Consider the following 21,280-nt stretch of genomic DNA (forward strand, 5'->3'; position numbering starts at 1 on the left):
GCCCCCCCCATCACCCCATAGCCCCCCCATAGCACCCCATAGCCCCCCCCATGGCACCCCATAGCCCCCCCATAGCACCCCATAGCCCCCCCCATGGCACCCCATAGCCCCCCCATAGCACCCATAGCCCCCCCCATCACCCCATAGTCCCCCCATAGCACCCATAGCCCCCCCATCACCCCATAGCCCCCCCATAGCACCCATAGCCCCCCCCATGGCACCCCATAGCCCCCCCATCACCCCATAGCCCCCCCATAGCACCCATAGCCCCCCCCATGGCACCCCATAGCCCCCCCCATAGCACCCATAGCCCCCCCATCACCCCATAGCCCCCCCATAGCACCCATAGCCCCCCCATAGCACCCATAGCCCCCCATCACCCCATAGCCCCCCCATAGCACCCATAGCCCCCCCCATCACCCCATAGCCCCCCCCCCCCAGCACCCATAGCCAGGGTGGGGGCGGGGCGCTGCCTGCCCGGGCAGGACGGGGCAGGGTGGGGGTGGGGGAGGGGCGGCCGTGGGAGTTCGCCCGGGGCCGGGTTCCCAGGGTGCCCCCCCCCCCCCCCGCCCCGGGTTCCCTGGAAGGGGGGATGGGCGCAGCCTGGGCACCCTGCCCCTCCCCCACTCTGTGTCCCTCAGTGGGGGGCGGGGGGGGGAGACCCACATGGTGGGGAGGGGCGCTCACAGGGGCACCCCACACTTGGGGGGCACCGGGGGTGGGGGGGGCGGGGTCCCATGGGTGAGTTGGGGGTCCCACGGGTGCCATGGGTGGCTCGGGGTCCCATGGGTGGGGGTTATGGGGGGGAGTTTCCATGGGTGACACGGGAGATCCTTGGGCGGGCAGGAGGGTCCCCTGGGTGCGGGGGTCTCCCGTGGGTGCTGGGGGGGGGGTCTCCCGTGGGGAGGGGGGGTGTCCCATGGGTGGGGGCTGACCCGCGGGTGCCGTCCCGCAGGTGCGAGCCGGGGGTGGGGGAGGGGCGGTGCCCGCCGCGGGACCCCTGCCGCCCCTCGCCCTGCCCCCCCGGGGCGCTCTGCCGCAGCCCCCTGAGCCGGGGCACCCTGCGCCCCCGCTGCCTCTGCCCCCCGGCACCCGCCGTGAGTGGGGGGGACACGCACAGTGGGTGGGGGGGTCCCATGGGTGGGGGGGTCCCATGAATGGGGGGGGGGGCTGTGGGATGGGCAGGGGTGAGGGGGTCCCGTGGGGTGGGGGGGGGGGGGGGGCAGACAATGAGGGGGTCCCATGGATGGGGGGGGGCAGAACATGGGTGGGGTCCCATGGGTGGGGGGGAATCAGACCATGGGTGGGGGGGGTCCCATGGGTGGCGGGGGGGGATCCCTTGGGGGGAGCAGGGGCTGGCAGGCCCCCACTCCACAGCACCCAATCCCCCCCCCAGATCCCAACTGCACCCTCCTGGCGACGCCCCCCGCCCCCCCCTGCGCCCCCTCCCCCTGCCTGAACGGGGGCACCTGCCGCCAGCTGGGGGAGGGGGCTCCCGACTGCGCCTGCCTGCCCGGTGGGTGCTGGGGTGGGGTCCCTGCCACTGAGTGGGGGTCCCTGAAGTGGGTGGGGGTCCCTGGCAACAGGTGGGGGGTCTCTGGGATCCCTCAAAGTGGGTGGGGGTCCCCGGGTGGGGAGGGGTCCCTGGCACGGGGTGGGGGTCCCTCGAAGTTGGGTGAGTGGTCCCAGCAAAGGTGAGGGGTCCCTGGGGGTCCCTGCCACGGGTGGGGGTCCTTGGGAGGGGGGTGAGTGTCCCTGGGGGGCTCTAGCAATTGGTGGGGGTCCCTGAGGGTCCCTGGAAGTGCAGGGGGCCTTCGTAGTGGGTGGGGGTCCCCAGCAAAGGTGAGGGGTCCCTGGGAATGGGGGGGTCCCTGTCAGAGGGGTGGAGGTCTCTGTGGTGCAGGGATCCCTGAGGGTCCCTGGCAGTGGGTGGGGGTCCCTGGGGGGGTCCTTGGCACCCATCACCCTTGGCACCCACGGGGGTCCCCTGCCGTCCTCCCGCCCACTCAAGATGGGTTTGGGGGGGTCCCAGGTGCCAGTGGATTGGGTGGGGGGGGGTCCCTGACCCCACCCTGCCCCTGACCCCCCCCAAGGCTTCGAGGGTCCCACCTGCGAGACCAACATGGACGACTGCCCCGGGCACCGCTGTCTGCACGGGGGCACCTGCGTGGACGGGGTCAACACCTACAACTGCCGGTGCCCCCCCGAGTGGACGGGTGAGGGGGCACCCACGGGGGCGGGGCGGTCAACGGGGGGGTGTCACGGTGTGCGTCACGGTGGGCACTTGGGTAAGGACCAAGGTGGGCAGCAAGGTGGTCATTATGGTGGGCATCAAGTGGCCGTCAAGGTGGGGATCGTGGTGGTCGGTAACCAGGGTGGGCACCGAGGTGGTCAGCGCAGCGGGCACTGGGGCGTGGACCGGGATAGTCACCGAGGTGGCACCACTGAGGGGAGGAGGCGAGGGCCAGGGTGGCACCAGAGCGGTCACCGAGGTGGTCCCCGAGGTGCTCAGTGGGGTGCAGACCAGGGTGGTCCCTGAGATGGCCCCCGAGGTGGTCACCCAGGAGGTCGCCAAGGTGATCAGCAGAACGCGGGCCGAGCTGGTCCCCGGGACGTTCTCAGGTGGTCACCGAGAAGGTTCCTCAGGTTCCTCGCCAAGACCTGCCTGACACCGGGGATGTCCACCCCCCACCCCAGGCCAGTTCTGCAGCGAGGACGTGGACGAGTGCCAGCTGCAGCCCAACGCCTGCCGCAACGGGGGCACCTGCTTCAACACGCAGGGCGGCCACGTCTGCGTCTGCGTCAACGGCTGGACGGGCGAGAGCTGCAGCCAGAACATCGACGACTGCGCCGGCGCCGTCTGCGCCAGCGGCGCCACCTGCCACGACCGCGTCGCCTCCTTTTACTGCGCCTGCCCCGTGGGCAAGACGGGTGAGACGGGTGGGGGCACCCGTGGCGGGGGGGGCGACCTCGAGGGAACGCCCTGGTGTGGGGTGGGCACCGCCAAGGGCAGCGTGGGGTGGGGTGGGTCCCCCAAAGGGTGCAGCTGGGTGAGGCACCCTGGGGTGCCTTTGCCATGGGTTGGGTGGCACCGTCATGGGGTGGGCACCCCTGGCGTTGGAGTGGGTGCCCTTGGGTGGCCTTGGCAAGGGTTGAGTGGCACCAGCATTGAGTGGCCATCACCCTTTGAGCGCCCTGGCCCTGGTTGGGCACCCTTGTCATGGGTTGGGTGGCCCCAGCATTGGGTGGGCACCACCCTTGGGCACCCTGGCACGAGGTGGGTGCCCGTGCCCATGACCGGCTTTGTCATGGGTTGGGTGACGCGAGGATGGGGTGGGCACCCCTGGCATTGGGGTGGGGACCCTTGGGTGGCCTTGGCGTGGGTTGGGTGGCACCATCACGGGGCGGTGATCACCCCGTGGGCACCCTGGCGTGGGGTGGGCACCCTGGGGTGGCTTTGCTTGCGGGTTGGTGGCCCCGGCGTAGGGTGGACCCCCCTCCCCCCCCCGGAGGGAGTTCCAGCACCATGGGTGCCCCTGATGCCTCGGTGGGCTCCAGGCCTGCTGTGCCACCTGGACGACGCCTGCGTCAGCACCCCGTGCCACGCTGGCGCCGTCTGCGACACCAACCCCGTCAGCGGGCGCGCCATCTGCACCTGCCCGCCCGGCTTCACCGGCGCCGCCTGCGACCAGGACGTTGACGAGTGCTCCATCGGTGGGTGGGGGCACCCGTGGGTGGGGGGGTCCCATGAGTGTGTGCCCATGGCGGTGGGGGGGCGGGGGGGGGGCACGCATGGACACAGGTGCCTCCATGAGCGATCGCCAGGGCGAGTGAGCCAAGACGGGGAGCACCCATGGGTGCTGGGGCACCCGTGGGTGTTGGGGCACCCGTGGGGGTGGTGGGCGTCTGTTCATGGCGGTGAGGTCACCATGAGAGCAGGGACGGGACCGCACCCCCACGGTGGTAGCCACGGTCGACGGACCCGAGAAGGGGAGCACCCGTGGGTGCTGACCCGCCCCCCCGCCCCCCCAGGCGCCAACCCTGCGAGCACTTTGGGCGCTGCGTGAACACGCGGGGCTCCTTCGCGTGCCGCTGCGCGCGGGGCTACGCGGGGCCGCGCTGCGAGAGCGACGTCAACGAGTGCCGGTCGGGGCCCTGCCGCACCAGGCCACCTGCCTGGACCGCATCGGGCGCTTCACCTGCATCTGCCTCGCCCGGTGGGCGCGGGGCGCGGGCGGGGCGCGGGCGGGCCCGGGGGGCGCGTGGGACCCGGGATGGGTCCTGGGATGGGAGCTGGGATGGGATCCAGCGCGGCTGCGCGAGCTGCTGCGGGTGGCGAGGTGGGTGGGCGTGGGTGGGAGACCTGGGGCAGGTCCTGGCGTGAGACGTGCGATGGGTTGGGGACCTCCTGCGGGTGCTGGTGCGGGTCCTAGCGGTGGCGTGGGGCCTGGGATGGGTGCTGGGGTGGGCGTGGGATTTGGGATGGGCTCTGGAACGGGTGAGGGTCCTGGGGTGGGTGCTGGGGTGGGTCTGGGTCCTGGGGTGGGTCCCGGGGAGGGTCCCAGTGGAGATCTGGGACGCGGGGTGGGCTGTGGTGTGGAGCCGGCTCAGGGTCCGAGTGGGGATGTGGGGCCTGGGGTGGGGGTGGGGCCTGGGGTGGGTGCTGGAGTGAGTGTGGGGTCTTCATGTGGGACCTGGGGTGGGTCCATGGCGCCAGGGGGTGTCAGTGGGTGCGGGGGGTGCCAGGGGGTGTCAGTGGGTGCCGGGAGGTGTCGGGGGGTGCCAGTGGGTGCGGGGGGTGCCGGGGGGTGTTGGTGGGTGTGGAGGGTGCCGGGGGGTGCTGGGGGTGCCGGGGGTGTTGGTGGGTGCCAGGGGTGCTGGGGGGTGCCAGGGAGTGTCAGTGGGTGCTGGGGATGCTGGGGGGGTGTCAGTGGGTGCCGGGGGGTGTCAGTGGGTGCCGGGGGTGTCGGTGGGTGCGGGGGGTGCCGGGGGGGTGTCAGGGGGTGCCGGGGGTGTCGGTGGGTGCGGGGGGGTGCCGGGGGTGTCGGTGGGTGCCGGGGCTGTCGGTGGGTGCCGGGGGTGTCGGTGGGTGTGGGGGGGTGCCGGGGCTGTCGGTGGGTGCCGGGGGTGTCGGTGGGTGTGGGGGGGTGCCGGGGCTGTCGGTGGGTGCCGGGGGTGCCGGGGGTGTCAGTGGGTGCCGGGGCTGTCGGTGGGTGCCGGGGGTGTCAGGGGGTGCCGGGGGTGTCAGGGGGTGCCGGGGGTGTCGGTGGGTGCAGGGGGTGTCGGTGGGTGCGGGGGGGGTGCCGGGGGTGTCAGTGGGTGCAGGGGGTGTCGGTGGGTGCGGGGGGGGTGCCGGGGGTGTCAGTGGGTGCCGGGGCTGTCGGTGGGTGCAGGGGGTGTCGGTGGGTGCGGGGGGGGTGCCGGGGGTGTCAGTGGGTGCCGGGGGTGTCGGTGGGTGCGGGGGGTGTCGGGGGGTGCCGGGGGTGACGCGGCGGCGGGCGCAGGGTTCAGCGGGCCCCTGTGCGAGCTGGAGGTGGACGAGTGCCAGAGCAGCCCCTGCGCCAACGGCGGCCGCTGCCACGACCTGGTCAACGGCTTCTCCTGCGCCTGCCCCCCTGGTGAGCCCCCCGCAGCACCCAGCACCCAGCACCCACCCCTGGGCGCCCGCTCCCACACCCACCCCGGGCCTGGGCAGGGGGGAGCGCTCCAGGGTGAGGTGGCCCCTTTGGTGGGGGGCACAGGAGCTCAGGGGGGACCCATAGACGGGTCCATCCCACCCATGGGTGCCCCCCCACCCATGGGTGCCCCCCGCCCAGGTTTCTCGGGCCCCACCTGCCAGACGGACGTGGACGAGTGCGCCAGCACCCCCTGCCGCAACGGCGCCCGGTGCCTCGACCGCCCCAACGGCTACGAGTGCCGCTGCGCCGAGGGTGAGCCCCCGCGGACCCCCGGCACCCGCGGGTGGGCGTGGAACCCGGCATCGACCACCCTGGACCCATGGGTGTCCCTGACATCTTGGCCACCCACAAACATCTCAGCTCCTGGCATTGGCCAGCCTGCACCCGTGGGTGTCCTCAGCCACCCAGTGTTGTCCGTTCCGCACCCACTGGTGTACCTGATCCCTGGCATTGTCCCCCTCGCACCCATGGGCGTCCTTCATCTCCTGGCGTTGGCCAGCCTGCACCCATGGGCGTCCTTCATCTCCTGGCGTTGGCCAGCCTGCACCCATGGGCGTCCCTGACCTGCTGGCATGGCCCACCCTCCACCCTTGAACATCTCAGCCTGCACCCATGGGTGTCCCTGACCTCCTGGCGTTGGCCAGCCTGCCAGTGGGTGTCCATGAAACCCCAGCTTTGCCCCCCCGTCACCCATGGGTGCCCCCCAGCACCCTTTCCCACGCCCCCCCCACCCCCCCAGGTTTCGAGGGGCCTCTCTGCGAGCGCGACGTGGACGACTGCTCACCCGACCCGTGCCACCACGGCTCCTGCCTGGACGGCGTCGCCAGCTTCTCCTGCGCCTGCGCCCCCGGCTTCACCGGCCCCCGCTGCGAGCTGCGGCTGGACGGGTGCCTCAGCGGGCCCTGCCGCAACGGCGGCGAGTGCCTCGGCCGCGCGGGCGCCTACCGCTGCCGCTGCCCGCCCGGCACCGCCGGTGGGGACCGGGGGCTGGGCGGATCTTCTCTGGGCATGGGGTGGGTGCTGGGTGTGGTGCTGGGTCCCAGTTGGTCGTGAGGTGGGTGCTGGGTATGGAGTTGGGTCTTCTCTGGGCATAGGATGGGTGCTGGGTGTGATCTTGGGTCCTGTTTGGGAACTGAGTGGGTGCTGGACATGGTCTTGGGTCCCCTCTGGTCATGGGATGGTTGATGGACGTGGCGTTGGGTCTCACCTGGGCACGGGGTGGGTGCTGAGCGTGGTGGTAGGTCTTCTCTGGTCATGAGGTGGGTGCTGGCCATGATGTTGGGTCCCACCTGGGCGCTAGGTGGGTGCTGGCTGTGCTCTTGGGTTCCATCTGGCCACGGGACGGGTGCTGCACATGACCTTGGGTCCCAGCTGGCCGTGGGGTGGGTGCTGGACGTGGCCTTGGTGGGTGCTGGGTGTGGCGCTGGGTCCCATCAGGGCACAGGGTGGGTGGCACCACAGGTGGCCACTGGGTGCCACCGTCTGAGCACGGGCCCAGAACGGACCCGTGGGGTGCCCCGCCTGCCGGCCCTCAGCCCCGCCCCCCCAGGGTGCCCCGCCTGCTGATGGGATGGGTGCTGAGGTCCGGCCACCCTTGGGTGCCAGGTGTCAACTGCGAGGTGAACCCCGACGACTGCGCCAGCACCCCCTGCGTCCACGGCATCTGCCAGGACGGCATCGGCCGCTACGACTGCGTCTGCCAGCCTGGCTTCACGGGTGGGTGCCCGTGGGTGCTGGGGCAGGGCGGGGGCACTCGGCACCCGCCGCGTGCTCCCGTGGGTGCTGGGGAGTCACGACGCTCACCGGGTTCTCCCATGGGTGCTAGGGAGCATCGGTGTCCACCTCGGTGTCCACCCGTGCTGGGTGCTCTTGTTGGGTGCCCCTGTTGACTCCCTCTGTTGGGACCCCCCAGTTGGGTGCCCCATTGACTGATTACCCATATGGGTGCCTCACTGGGTGCTCCACTGATTGCGTGTGTTGGGTGCCCTGTTGATTGATTATCCATGTTGGGTGCCCGTGTCAGGTGCCCTTTGGATCACCCATGCTGGGTGTCCCAGTTGACTTCCTATGTTGGGAGCCCTCGATGGGAGCCCCATTGGTTGACTGTCCGTGTTGGGTGCTCCTCTTGACCATCCGTGCTGGGTCTTCATGTTGGGTGCCCATGTTGGGTGCCCCGTTAACTGTCTATGTTGGGACCTCCAGTTGGGTGCCCCATTGGTTACCCCTACAGGTGCCCATTGGGTGCCCCATTGATAACTCAAGTTGGGTGCCACTGTTGGATGTGCATGTTGGGTGCTCTATTGGATGCCCTGTTGACTCCCTGTGTTGGGTGCCCCCCTTGGGTGCCCCATTGATTGAGTACCCATGTTGGGTGCCCCCATTGGGTGCCCTGTTGATCGAGTACCCATGTTGGGTGCCCCCGTTGGGTGCCTCTGTTGGGTGCTCCACTGGGTGCCCCCACCAACGCCCGTGCCCCCGCCCAGGTCCCCGCTGCACCCTGGAGATGGCCGCGTACGCCTCCAACCCCTGCCCCACCGGTGCCACCTGCGCGGACAGCGCCGACGGCGTCACCTGCCTCTGCCCGCCGGGCACCCGCGACGCCCGCTGCCACCCTGACACCCCGCCCTGCCGCAGCAACCCCTGCGCCCATGGCACCTGCCGCGACCACGGAGACAGGTGAGCACCCTCGGGTGCTGGGGTCGGGGGGTGGCTGGGTGGGGTCGCAGGAGCGGGTGTCTGGGGCGGGGCAGGGGGAGGTCCCATGGGTGCAGGGCGGGGTACCTGAGGGTGTCTGTGGGTGCTCAGAGGTGCCTGGGTGGTTGCCAAGGGTGCCTGGAGGAGCACCCAGGGGTGCCCGTGGGTGCTGGGGTGTGTGGTCGAAGTTGTCCATGCATGGTGGGGGCGGGGGGGCTGGCCGGGGGCACCCTGGGGTGCCCAGCACCCATGGGTGCCCCCCGCCAGGTTCAGCTGCGAGTGCCAGGCAGGCTGGGGGGGGCCCCACGTGCGCCCGCAGGGACGACCCCTGTGACGCCCAGCCCTGCCGCCACGGGGGCACCTGCACCCCCCGGGCCGGGGGCTTCCGCTGCGCCTGCCGCCCCGGCTACCAGGGTACGGCCCGGGGACGGGGACAGCGGGGCACCCTGCCCACCCCGGGGACACCCTGCCCACCCCGGGGACAGCGGGGCACCCTGCCCACCCCGGGGACACCCTGCCCACCCCGGGGACAGCGGGGGCACCCTGCCCACCCCGGGGACAGCGGGGCACCCTGCCCACCCCGGGGACACCCTGCCCACCCCGGGGATAGCGGGGGCACCCTGCCCACCCCGGGGGCACCCTGCCCACCCCGGGGACACCCTGCCCACCCTGGGGACACTGGGGACAGCGGGGACACCCTGGGGACACCCTGCCCATCCCGAGGACACCGGGGACACCCTGCCCATCCCGGGGACACCCTGCCCACCCCGGGGACACCGGGGACAGTGGGGACACCTCGGGGACACCCTGCACACCCTGGGGACACTGGGGACAGCAGGGACACCCTGGGGACACCCTGCCCACCCCGAGGACACCGGGGACACCCTGCCCGCCCCGGGGACACCCTGCCCACCCCGGGGACACTGGGGACAGTGGGGACACCCTGGGGACACCCTGCCCACCCTGGGGACACCCTGCCCACCCCAGGGACACCGGGGGACAACCTGCCCACCCTGGGGACACCCTGGGGACAGTGTCACCACCCGAGGGACACCGTGGGGACCCCCCTGCCCACCCTGGGGACACCTCTTCCACTGCGCTTGTGTCCCCCACGTCCCCACGTCCCCGGGGTGACGCGTCCCCCCCTCGCGCAGGCGCCCAGTGCCAGCTGGAGGTGGACCAGTGCGCCTCGGGGCCGTGCCACCACGGGGGCACCTGCCTGGGCAGCGCGGGCACCTACCGCTGCCTCTGCGCCCCGCCCTTCACAGGTGGGCACCCGTGGGTGCTGGGGGGGCTCCGCGGGCGGGCACTGGACGCTTGGTGGCTTCGTGTCGTGTCCTGATGGGTGCCACCACGCCAGGCACCCGGTGGTGGCTACAGCCTGAGGGGCTTCACCACACTGGGCGTCCCCATGGTGGTCATGTCCTCATGGGTGACACCGTGCTGAGTTCCTTGATGGGTGCCAGCACCCTGGATGTCCCCAAGGTGGTCATGTCCTTGTGGGTGCCACTGAGTTGGATGACCTGATGGGTGCCATCACGCTGATGGTGGCCACGTCCTATGGGTGCCACCACATCAGGTGTTCCCATGGTGGCCACGTGCCGATGGGTGCCACCACGCTGCGTGTTCCCATGGCGGCCACGTGCCAATGGGCACCAAGTCCACCCAAAGCCACCAGCACCCATGGGTACCTCCAGATGCCCCATAACTCCCTTCTCCAGCCCAACCCTCCAGCACCCATGGGTGCTGTGGGGCCGTCCATGGGTGCTGAGCTGCGTCCCCACCCAACAGCTCCTGCTTCAACGGGGGGGACGTGCGCGGGCGGCATTGCCTCCTACAGCCGCCGCTGCCTGCCCGGCCTCACGGGCGCCCACTGCCAGGTCAGCACCCCTGGGTGCTGGGCCAGGGGCACCCCCCCCCACCCGCGCCCGCCCTCCCACAAAATCTGGGTGCCCTGGAGCCCACCTGCCTAGGCACCCCATGCCCACCCACCCCGCTTCCCCAAAAACTGGGTGTCCCAGCACCCACCACCCCGGGCACCCCACTCCCCCCCCAAACGCTGCTCCGGAGCCCCCTGCCCACCCCATTGCATCCAAAGGTGCCCCCTGGGTGCAGCCCCCAACCACCCCCCCCCCACAGACGCCCCTGGCCCCGTGCGGGGAGGAGCAGTGGGGCAGCGCCTGCGGGGTCCCCAGCGTCACCTGCGCCGCTGCCCAGTCGGGGGAACTGGGAGGACTGGGAGGGGGTAATGGGCCCAGACACTTGGGATACTGGGAGGACTGGGAGGGTTATAAGGAGCCCAGGCATCTGAGTTCCCTCCCAGTTTGGGGTACTGGGTGGACTGGGAGGGGGTTAATGAGAATGGGGGACCTGAGTCCCATCCCAGTTGGGATACTGGGAGCACAGACACCTGTGTCTCTTTTCGGTTTGAGGTACTGGGAGGACTGGGAGGGGTACAAGGAGCTCAGATGTCTAGGTTCCCTCCCAGTCCTCCCAGCAGCCCAAACTGGGAGGGGTCCTAAGGAGCTTGGATGCCTAGGTATTCTCCCAGTTTGGGCTACTGGGAGAACTGGGAGTCCAGATACCTGGATCCCCTCCCAGTTTAGGGGTACCGGGAGGTGTTAATAACCCCAGATGCCTGAGTCCCCTCCCAGTTTGGGTGAACTGGGAGGACTGGAAGCCCAGATGCCTGGGTTCCCCTCCCAGTCGGGGCTACTGGGAGAACTGGGAGGCGTCTCCCCCAGGACGCCCAGGTTCCCACCCAGTGTCCCGCCGGGCGTCCCCCTGGCCCAGCTGTGCCACGGCCGCGGGCGCTGCGTGGGTGCGGGCACCCGCGGGCTCCGGTGCGTGTGCCGGGCCGGGTGCGGCGCCCACTGCAGAGCGGTGACACCGACGGCTGCGAGGCGAGCGGCGCCCACCCATGGGTGCCCCGGCTGCTGGCTCGGGTGAGGGCAGTTGGGAGGGGGAAGGGGTTTTGGGTGCTGGCTCGTCCCGGTGCGCTGTGGAGCACATCCATGGGTGGGCTCAACCAACCCAACCCAAAGGTCGCGATTGGGTAGGAACAGCACCCATGGGTCCCTCCCTACAACCGTGACCTTTGGGGCTTGGCTGACCCTTTCGGGGTGGTCGGGCATCTCCCCAAGGTGGGGACACCCATGGGTGCCCAATTCACCCCTAGAGCCACTTTGGGTGACATCACCCTGGAGTGGAGGTCCCTCAATGCATGGGTGCCTCCACCTTGGAGCACCCATGGGTGCTCTCCCTACCCAACCGTTGGGTAGGGTACAACGCCCACAGCATGCGGGGCTCGGTTGACCGTTTCGGGGTGGCCTCGGGCACCCGCCACCCGCCGTACCCTGCCACCGCGGCCGGGGGTGGTGGCTGGGAGGTGACGGGGGCACCCGTGTCCTTGGGTGCTGGCGGGAAAGGACCCCATGTCCCCGTGTCCTTGGGTGGGTGGCAGGGTGGGACCTCACCCCACGCTGGCACCCATCAGGGTCCCCTCGTCCCCATCCCGTGGTGGCACCCACCAGGCTCCCCCCTGCCCCAGGCGCCCCCGGTCCCGGGTGTCCCCTCACCCGTGCCCCCCACCCGGGCGCCCTCTGCGAGATCAGGGTGGGTGTCCGCGCCCCTGCCCCCGGCGCCCCCGCGCCCCCAGAACGGCGGCTGCCAGGCCGGGGCGGGGGGCGACGCCTGCGCCTGCCCCCCCAGCACCCACAGCGCCTGCCCCCCCAGCACCCACAGCACCTGCCCCCTGCCCCCGGCACCCGCGCCTGCGTGTGGGGCGCCAGCGCCTTCCGCTGCCTCTGCCAGCCCGGCTTCACGGGTGGGTGCTGGGGGGTCCCGGGTGGGTGCTGGGGGGGTAGTGGGTGCTGGGTGCCACCTGCCAGCCCAATTTCACGAGTGGGTGCTGCTGGGGGGGAGGTCCCGGGGGGGCGGGGGGCACGAGGGGGGGTAGTGCCGTGGGTGCCGGCAGGGTGCCACGCCCCCCACCCTAAGGTGAGGCGGGGGGGTCCCTGCCCCCCATCGACCTCCGGCGCCCCCCCGCAGGGCCCCGCTGCCAGCACCCCCTGAACCCCTGCCAGTCGCTGCCCTGCCGGCACGGGGGGCGCTGCCAGCCCCTGCCCGGCCCCCGCGGGGGCTACGCCTGCCGCTGCCCACCCGTGAGTGGGCGCCGTGGGGCGGGGGCTGGGGGTGCTGGGGGGGAGGGGCCTGGGGGTGCTGAGGGGGAGGGGGCTGGGGCTGGCGGGTGGGCAGGGGACTGGGGGTGCTGGGGGGCACGGGGCTGGAGGTGCTGGGGGGGGGCAGGGGGCTGGGGCTGGCGGGTGGGCAGGGGTTGGGGGTGCTGGGGGGTGGGCAGGGGGTTGGGGGTGCTGGTGGGGCAGGGGGCTGGGGATGGTGGGGGGGCAGGGGGCTGGGGGTGCTGGGGTGGGCAGGGGGCTGGGGTGCTGGGGGGGGGGGCAGGGGGCAGGGTGCCCGCCCACCACTCTGGGTGCCCCCCACCCATTTCTCCCCCCGCCCCGCCCAGGGTTTCGCCGGCCCCCACTGCGAGACCCCCCTCGCCCCCCTGCCCGGCCCAGCCCTGCGTGCCCCCCGCCACCTGCGTCCGCTCCCCCTCCGGCCCCCGCTGCCTCTGCCCGCCCGGCTTCGGGGGTCCCGGCTGCGGGGGGGGCCCGCCGCCCCCCCCGCCCCCCCCGTGCGGGGACGAGTGCGGGGCCAAGGCGGGGGACGGCGTCTGCCAGCCCGAGTGCGGGGGCGCGGGCTGCGCCTGGGACGGGGGGGACTGCTCGCTCTCGGGGGGGGGACCCCTGGGGCCACTGCGGGGTCCCCCGAGTGCCCCCCCCGCTTCCGCGACGGCCGCTGCGACCCCGCCTGCGACGACCCCCGCTGCCTCTACGACAGCTTCGACTGCCGCCGCCCCCCCCGCGCCTGCAAGTGAGGGCACCGGCACCCCTCGGCACCCCCCCGCAACCCCTGTCACCCCCCCCGCAACCCATGTCACCCCCCCGCAACCCATGTCACCCCCCCCGCACCCCCGTCATCCCTGGCACCCCCCGCCCGTCACCACATCACCCCCTGTCCTCTCCTGTGACCCCCCCCCATCACCCCCTGTCCCCCGCACCTGCAAGTGAGGCCACTGGCACCCCGTCACCCCCCTGTGTCACCCACCCTGTCACCCCCCTTTGTCACTCCCATTGCCACCCCCCCATTGTCACCCCCTCATTGTCACCGCACCCCCAGGGCCACCTCTGTCCCCCCAGGCCACCTCCTGTCCCCAGGGCCACCCCCCGTGGCGCTCCGGGCCCCCCACGCACCCGTGTGTGTCTCTGTCCCCAGTGTGTCCCCACGTCCCCACACCCCACTCGTCCCCCGGGTCCCCCCATCCCCCCGTGCCCCACGTCTCCCCCACGACCCCATGCCCCCCATGTCCACATACCCACTCACGTACCCCATGGCCCCACCCCGCCATGTCCCCGTGTCCCCCGCGCCCCACACACCTCCACATCCCCACGTCCCACCCGCGTCCCCCACCTCCCGCGTGCCCCACGTGTCCCACCCATGTCCCCACGTCCCCATACCCCACCCATGTCCCACATGAGCCCCACGTCCCCATACCCCACCCGCGTCCCCGTGTCCCCCCCATGCCCCCCTGCCCCACCCACCGCTGCCCCCGCAGCCCCCTCTACGAGCGCTACTGCGCCAACCACTTCGCCGATGGGCGCTGCGACGCGGCGGCTGCGACACGGAGGAGTGCGGCTGGGACGGCCTGGACTGCGCGCGGGACGTCCCGGAGGCCCTGGCGCGGGGGGTGCTGGTGGTCACCGTCCTGCTGCCCCCCGAGGAGCTGCGCCGCGGCAGCGCCGTGTTCCTGCAGCGCCTCAGCGCCATCCTGCGCACCTCGCTGCGCTTCCGCCTCGACCCCAACGGCAGCCGCATGATCCAGCCCTACCACCGACCCCCCGAGGTCGTCGGGTGAGCGGGAGGACATGGGATGCGGGGTGGGGGCGGTGGGGCTGGTTGGGATGGAGTAGGGGACGTGGGGCCGGTGGTGGTGGTGGCGTCAGATGGGGGACACGTGGGATGGGGTGGTGGGTGGCATCAGATGGGGGACAAGGGATTGGAGATGGTGGGAATACGAGATGGTGGACATGGGATGGAGTTGAGGGGCTGGGGGACACGGGATGGTGGTGGGGGGGACACGGGATGGGCGATGTGGAGGACACGGGATGGGGGCGGTGGTTGGGATGGAGCAGGGGGCATGGGGGACACGGGATGGTGGTGGGGGGGACACGGGATGGGCGTGTGGAGGACACGGGATGGTGGTGGTGGGGTTATGGGGTGGCAGTGGTGGGTGGGATGGAGATGGGGACTGGGGGACACGGGATGGGGATGGCAGTGGTGGGTGGCGTGGGGTGGGAGACCTGGAGGGCAGGGGGTGGGGACAGTGGTGATGGGGGACACGGGGGACACGGCAGAGGGGTGGCGGTGCTGGTGGGATGGGTCAGGGGGACGTGGGTGCTGGGTGCCTTGGGTCATGAAAACATGGGTGCTGTCGGTCAGGGGCCATGGGGCCATGGGTCGGGGGCCATGGGTGCTGTGGGTCAGGGGGTCATGGGGCTATGGGGCCATGGATCGGGGGCCATGGGGCCATGGGTGCTGTGGTCAGGGGGTCATGGGGCTATGGGTCGGGGGCCATGGGTGCTGTGGTCGAGGGCCATGGGGCCATGGGTCAGGGGGCCATGGGGGGATGGGTCAGGGGGTCATGGGTGCTGTGGGTCAGGGGCCATGGGTGCTGTGGGTCAGGGGGGCCATGGGGCCATGGGTGCTGTGGGTCATGGGGCCATGGGTGCCGTGGGTCGGGGGCCATGGGTTGGGGGCCATGGGGCCATGGGTCAGGGGGCCATGGGGCCATGGGTGCTGTGGGTTGGGGGCCATGGGGCCATGGGTGCTGTGGGTCGGGGGTCATGGGGCCATGGGTCAGGGGTCATGGACCATGGGTCAGGGGTTCATGCGGCCATGGGTGCTGTGGGTCAGGGGGTCATGGGGCCATGGGTTGGGGGCCATGGAGCCAGGGGTGCTGTGGGTCTGGGGCCATGGGTCAGGGGTTCATGGGGCCATGGGTGCGTGGGTCGGGGGCCATGGGGCCATGGGTTGGGGGTCGTGGGGCCATGGGTCGGGGGCCGTGGGCCATGGGTCGGGGGCCATGGGGCCATGGGTGCTGTGGGTCTGGGGCCATGGGTCAGGGGTTCATGGGGCCATGGGTGCTGTGGGTCGGGGGCCATGGGGGCCATGGGGCCATGGGTCGGGGGTCGTGGGGCCATGGGTCGGGGGCCATGGGGCCATGGGTGCTGTGGGTCGGGGGCCATGGGGCCGTTGGTGTTGGGTGTCTTGGGTCACGGCACCAGGGTGCCACCGTTTCTGGGTGCCACCAAGCCGCGCGTCCCCCGCGTCCCCCTGACCCCCGCACCGCGCTGTCCCTCGCCAGCTCGGTGGTGACGCTGGAGATCGACAACCGCCTGTGCGCCCAGGCGTCCGCCCGGTGCTTCCCCGACACCCGCAGCGCCGCCGACTACCTGGCCGCCCTCTCGGCGCTGGAGCAGCTCCAGTTCCCCTACCCCATCACGGCCGTGCGCGGTGAGGGACCTGCCGGTGGCCCCTGGGGACGGGAGCCTCGCGGCCGGGCGGGGCCGCCCCCATGGTGGGGTGGGGTCCCGGCGTGGTGACCTCAAGGTGGTGGCACCCTCCTGGGTGCCCCACGGTGGCACCAGCGCGGCCGTCTCCCCAGCGCGTTGGGCGTCCCGTGGTGGCGTCACCACGACGGTGTCCCCAGCGTGCGGGCGCCGCGCGGTGCCAGCGCCCCGCTGACGCCCCCGCCCCCGTGGCGGCGCCCCCTCGACGCTGTCCCCCCCCGCAGGTGACGAGCCCCCGAGCCCGCGGGGGGCGGCGCGGCTGCTGCCGCTGGTGCACTGGGGGCCGCGGTCCTGCTGGGCGCGGCGGCGCTGGGCGTGCTGGTGGCCCGGCGGCGGCGCGAGCACAGCACCCTCTGGTTCCCCGAGGGCTTCAGCCCGAACCGGGCCGGCAAGCGGGGCCGGCGCGAGCCCGTGGGGCAGGACGCGCTGGGCATGAGGTGGGGCGCTGGGGGCGCTGGGGGCGCTGGGGGAACTGGAGGGAGCTGGGGGAACTGGGGCTGGGGGAACTGGGAAGCGCTGGGGAAACGAGGGGGCACTGGGGAATTGGGGAGCACTGGGGGAACTGGAGGGCTGCTGCTGGAGGGGGCTGGGGGCCGAGGGCTGCGGAGGTTCCAGTGCAACTGGGGGTCTGGGGGGCACTGGGGGCACTGGAAGGGGCTGGGGGCACTGGACTACGGGGGTCCCAGTGCAGAAGGGGACACTGGGGCTGGGGGGCACTGGTGGGGCTGGGGGAACTGGGAGGATGCTGGGGCTGGGGGACGGTGGAGGGGCTGGGGGGGGGCACTGGGGCTGGGGATACTGGGACTGGGCGGGGTTCCTCGTTCAACTGGAGGGGGTGACGGGGGTTTCACCCCCCCCCCCGCCCCCCCCACCTCCTGCACTGGTCCCAGCTCACTCCATGGGGGGAGGAGTCCCAGCGATCCCTGGCCTTTGGGGGTGCCCTGCCCGCCCCCAAAAAAAAAACTGGGTGGGGGGGCACCCACTCATCCCCCCCCTCCCCCAGGGCCATGGGGAAGGGGGAGGCGCTGACAGGCGAACCCCCGGACGGCGACTGCCCCACGGCCGAGGGGTGCAAGGTAACGGAGTGGGGGGGGGGGGGGCTGTGCCCCCCGTCCCGGGAACCCTGGGGGGTGGGGGGTGTCCCAGCACCCCCATGTCCTGGCACCCTCATGGGTGGGGGTCCCGGCTCCACCATGGGTGGGGGTCCCAGGACCCTGGTGGGTGGGGGGTCCCAGCACCCCCATGTCCTGGCAGCCTCATGGGTGGGGGTCCTGGCTCCACCATGGGTGGGGGTCCCAGGACCCTGGTGGGTGGGGGTCCCAGCACCCCCATGTCCTGGCAGCCTCATGGGTGGGGGTCCCGGCTCCACCATGGGTGGGGGTCCCAGGACCCTGGTGGGTGGGGGGTCCCAGCACCCCCATGTCCTGGCAGCCTCATGGGTGGGGGTCCCGGCTCCACCATGGGTGGGCGTCCCAGCACCCACGCGTGGTGCCCGGGCAGGCGGGGGCGGGGGGCGCGGCCCCCCAGGACCCCGTGGATTGCCGCCGCTGGACCCAGCACCACCTGGTCGCCGCCGACATCCGCGTGCCCCCCGCCACGGCCCTGACGCCGCCCCAGGGCGACTTCGACTCCGAGGGCGTGGACGTCAACGTGCGCGGGCCAGGTGGGGCGCGGGGGGCGCTGGGGGGCTGTGGGGCGCCGCGGGGCCGGGGGGGGGACGGGAATGGGTGGCAACGTGGGGTCAGGGAAGATGGCCGTGCCGTGGGGGCCACCGTGTGGGACCTGGTAGGGTGGATGTGGGGCGCGGGGGCCACCGTGGGGCCAAGCAAGGTGGATGTGAGGCATGAGGGAGACGTGGGGGGTGGGCGGCCACCACGGGGCCGGGTAGGGTGGAGGTGGCCCGTGAGGGAGACGTGGGGGCCATGGGGGGGCTGCCATGGGGCAGGCAGGACAGCCAGGTCCTGGTCCCCACGCGACACCACCCCGCCCACTGTCACCCCCAGACGGCTTCACCCCGCTGATGCTGGCCTCCTTCTGCGGGGGTGGGGCGGCAGCCGGCGGGGAGGAGGAGGAGGAGGAGGAGGAGGAGGAGGAAGAGGAAGAGGAAGGCGCCAGCATCATCGGCGACCTCATCTGCCAGGGCGCCAACCTGGGCGCCCGCACCGACCGGACGGGCGAGACCGCCCTGCACCTCGCCGCCCGCTACGCCCGCGCCGACGCCGCCAAGCGCCTGCTGGACGCCGGCGCCGACGCCAACGCCCAGGACCGGGCGGGGCGCACGCCGCTGCACGCCGCCGTCACCGCTGACGCCCAGGGCGTCTTCCAGGTGGGCGCGGCCGGCGGGGCCGGGGGGACTGCCGTGGGGCGCCCAGCGTGACTGCGGGGCACCCAACAGGGCACAAGAGGATGTCACAGAGCGTCTTCCGTGGCCATGGGGCACCCAACATTGCCAAGGGGCACCCAACGTGGCCACGGGGCACCCAACGTGGCCATGTGGCACCCAAATTCACTCCGGGGCACCCAGCGTGACCAAGGGGCACCCAACGTGGCCATGGGGTAGCCGGCACGGCCACGGGGTGTGTACCCCACCCCACCCCACCCCACCCACCCTCCCGCCCCGCCCAGATCCTGACCCGGAACCGCTCCACCGACCTGGACGCGCGCGCGGGCGACGGCTCCACGGCGCTGATCCTGGCGGCGCGGCTGGCGCCCGAGGGGATGGTGGAGGAGCTGGTGGCCTCCCACGCCGACGTCAACGCCGTGGACGAGACCGGTGGGGGCAGGGCGGGGGGGCGGGGGGGAGGAGTGGGGTGACCCCACCATGGGTGGGGGGCTCCTGGGGTCTCACGCCGCCCCTCCCCCAGGGAAGTCCGCCCTGCACTGGGCCGCCGCCGTCAACAACGTGGAGGCGGCGCTGGTGCTGCTGAGGAGCGGGGCCAACAAGGACCTGCAGGACGCCAAGGTGGGGCGGGACCCCAACTGGGGCCCCCAACCACGACCCCCAGCTGAGACCCCTGACCATGACCCCCAACTGGGACCCTCAACCCCCCCCCAGCTGGGACCTGACCTCATTGACCCCAGGAGCCACCCCATTGACCCAAGATGCCCCCTCATTGACCCCAAACCCCTGGGGTTGCCCCCATTGTCCCAAGATTGCCCCCCCATTGACCCCAAAACACGTCCCGTTGACCCTAGGAGACGCCCCATTGCCCCCATTGGCCCCAAATGCCCCCCCACTGCCCCCAGGAGATGCCTCATTGTCCCCATTGACCCAAGATGACATCTCATTCACCCAAAGATGCCCCCCGTTGACCCCCAGGAGACTCCCCATTGTCCCATCATGCCCCCCCATTGCCCCCATTGCCCCAAGATGCCTCCCCATTGACCCCAGGAGACGCCCCATTGATCCTACTGTCCCAAGATGCCACCCCGTTGATCCCAGAAGAGGTCCCATTGCCCCCACACCCCTAGGGGATGCCCCCATTTCCCCAAGATGCCCCCCCGTTGACCCCAAAAGATGTCCTGTTGACCCTAGGAGATGCCCCATTGACCCCGTTGATCCAAGATGATATCTCATGGACCCAAAGATGGCCCCCCCATTGGCCCCTGGAGAGGCCTCATTACCCTCATACCCCCAGGAGACGCCCCATTGCCCCAAGATGCCTCTCCATTGACCGCAGTGGCCCCAAAAGACATCCCATTGCCCCATTGACCTCTGGAGACGCCCCCTTGACCCCATTGCCCCAAGATGCCCTCCCATTGACCCCAAAATATGCCCCATTGCCCCCGTTGACCTTAGGAGGCACCCCATCGACCCCATTGACCCAAGATTACCCCACTGACCACAAAAGGCGTCCCGTTGACTCCATTGCCCCAAGATGCCCCCAAAAGACGTCCCGTTGACCCTAGGAGAGGCCCCATTGACCCCGTTGGCCCCAAACGTCCCCCCCCATTGCCCCCGGGACACACCTCATTGCCCCCAAACCTTCTCACCCTCCCCCCCTAGGAGGAGACCCCCCTGTTCCTGGCGGCCCGCGAAGGCAGCTACGAGGCGGCCAGGATCCTCCTGGACCACGGCGCCAACCGGGAGATCGCGGACCACCTGGGCCGGCTGCCGCGGGACGTGGGCCGCGAGCGCCTGCACCGCGACATCGTGCGCCTGCTGGGCCGCGGCCCCCCCGCCTCGCCGCCCCCCGCCTCCGCTGTCGCCCCCCTCCTCGGGCCCCCCCCGGCCTCCTTCCTCCCCGGCCCCAAGCCCCCCGCCGCGGGCAAGAAGGGCCGGCGGCTGGGGGGCAAAGCGGGGGGGCCCAAAGGGCGCGGGAAGAAAGCGGGGGGCGAGCGGCCCCCCCCCGGGCTGGAGGGCTCGGCGGCCCTGTCGCCCGCCGGCTCCCCGTACGGCCCCCCCTCCCCGGGGCCGGAGCCCCCCTTCGCCCTCCCCCTGGGCCCCCCCGTGGGCGCGGGGCGCTTTGCGGGCCCCCCCCGTCTGGGCTGCGTCCCCTTCGAGTGGCCCCCCCGCCACCCCATCCTGTTCCCCGCCCCCCCTCCACCTTTCGCCCCCGCCCCGCTGCTGCCCCCCGCGGGGCGCCCCCCGCCTGCCGAGCCCCCCCCCCGCCCCGCCGCCCCCCATTTGTTCCAAGCGGGGGAGGGGTACCCCGCGGCGGGGGGGGGCGCGTACCTGGGGGTCCCCAGCGAGCACCCCTACCTGACCCCTTCCCCCGAGCCCCCCGAGCGCTGGGCCAGCCCCTCCCCCCCCGCGCTGCCCGATTGGCCCGAGGTCGCCCCCCGTCCGGCCAGGCCGGGGCCCCCCCAAACCCAGCTGCCCCCCCGGCCCCCGCCGCCCCAGCAGAGCCCCACGATGTTCGCCTGAGGGGCCGCGGGGACCCCCAAACTGGGGACACCCCAAACTGGGGCCACCCCCAAACTGGGGCCACCAGGGATGCCCCAAAACTGGGGCCACCGCAAAATGGGACACCCACCAGAGACACCCCCAGTATAGGGACACCCCCAAATTGCGGACACTTCCAGTATGCGGGGACACCCCAAAACTGGGGACACCCCCAAACTGGGGACTCCGGGGACACCCCCAGTATAGAGACACCCCCAAACTGGGGACATCCCAACTGGGGACACCTGGGATTACCCAAACTGGGGACACCAGAGACACTCCCAGTATAGGGACACCCTCAGATTGGAGACACTTCCAGTACGGGGGGACAC

General features: G+C 72.2%; 1 protein-coding gene across 1 annotated transcript; it reads left to right on the top strand.

Moving 5' to 3' along the window:
* The first annotated feature begins 766 nt into the window (after positions 1-766).
* Positions 767-20,930, top strand: NOTCH3 (notch receptor 3). Its single transcript, XM_086769027.1, is given in 34 exon segments — positions 767-789; positions 956-1,119; positions 1,397-1,516; positions 2,094-2,216; positions 2,698-2,931; positions 3,559-3,718; positions 4,033-4,160; positions 4,163-4,228; positions 5,505-5,618; positions 5,817-5,930; positions 6,418-6,651; positions 7,284-7,394; positions 8,162-8,354; positions 8,692-8,786; positions 9,527-9,640; positions 9,858-10,252; positions 10,512-10,617; positions 11,654-11,824; positions 11,923-11,987; positions 12,117-12,198; positions 12,423-12,535; positions 12,953-13,168; positions 13,171-13,307; positions 14,050-14,104; positions 14,107-14,345; positions 15,859-16,007; positions 16,288-16,335; positions 16,338-16,500; positions 17,067-17,139; positions 17,540-17,726; positions 18,067-18,389; positions 18,689-18,836; positions 18,928-19,025; positions 20,070-20,930. Coding segments are annotated over 34 exon segments (5,622 nt in total).
* The last annotated feature ends 350 nt before the right edge of the window (positions 20,931-21,280 follow it).

This window comes from Chlamydotis macqueenii, chromosome 30, assembly GCF_036417535.1.
Source record: "Chlamydotis macqueenii isolate bChlMac1 chromosome 30, bChlMac1.mat, whole genome shotgun sequence".
NCBI classification, from domain to species: Eukaryota; Metazoa; Chordata; class Aves; order Otidiformes; family Otididae; genus Chlamydotis; species Chlamydotis macqueenii.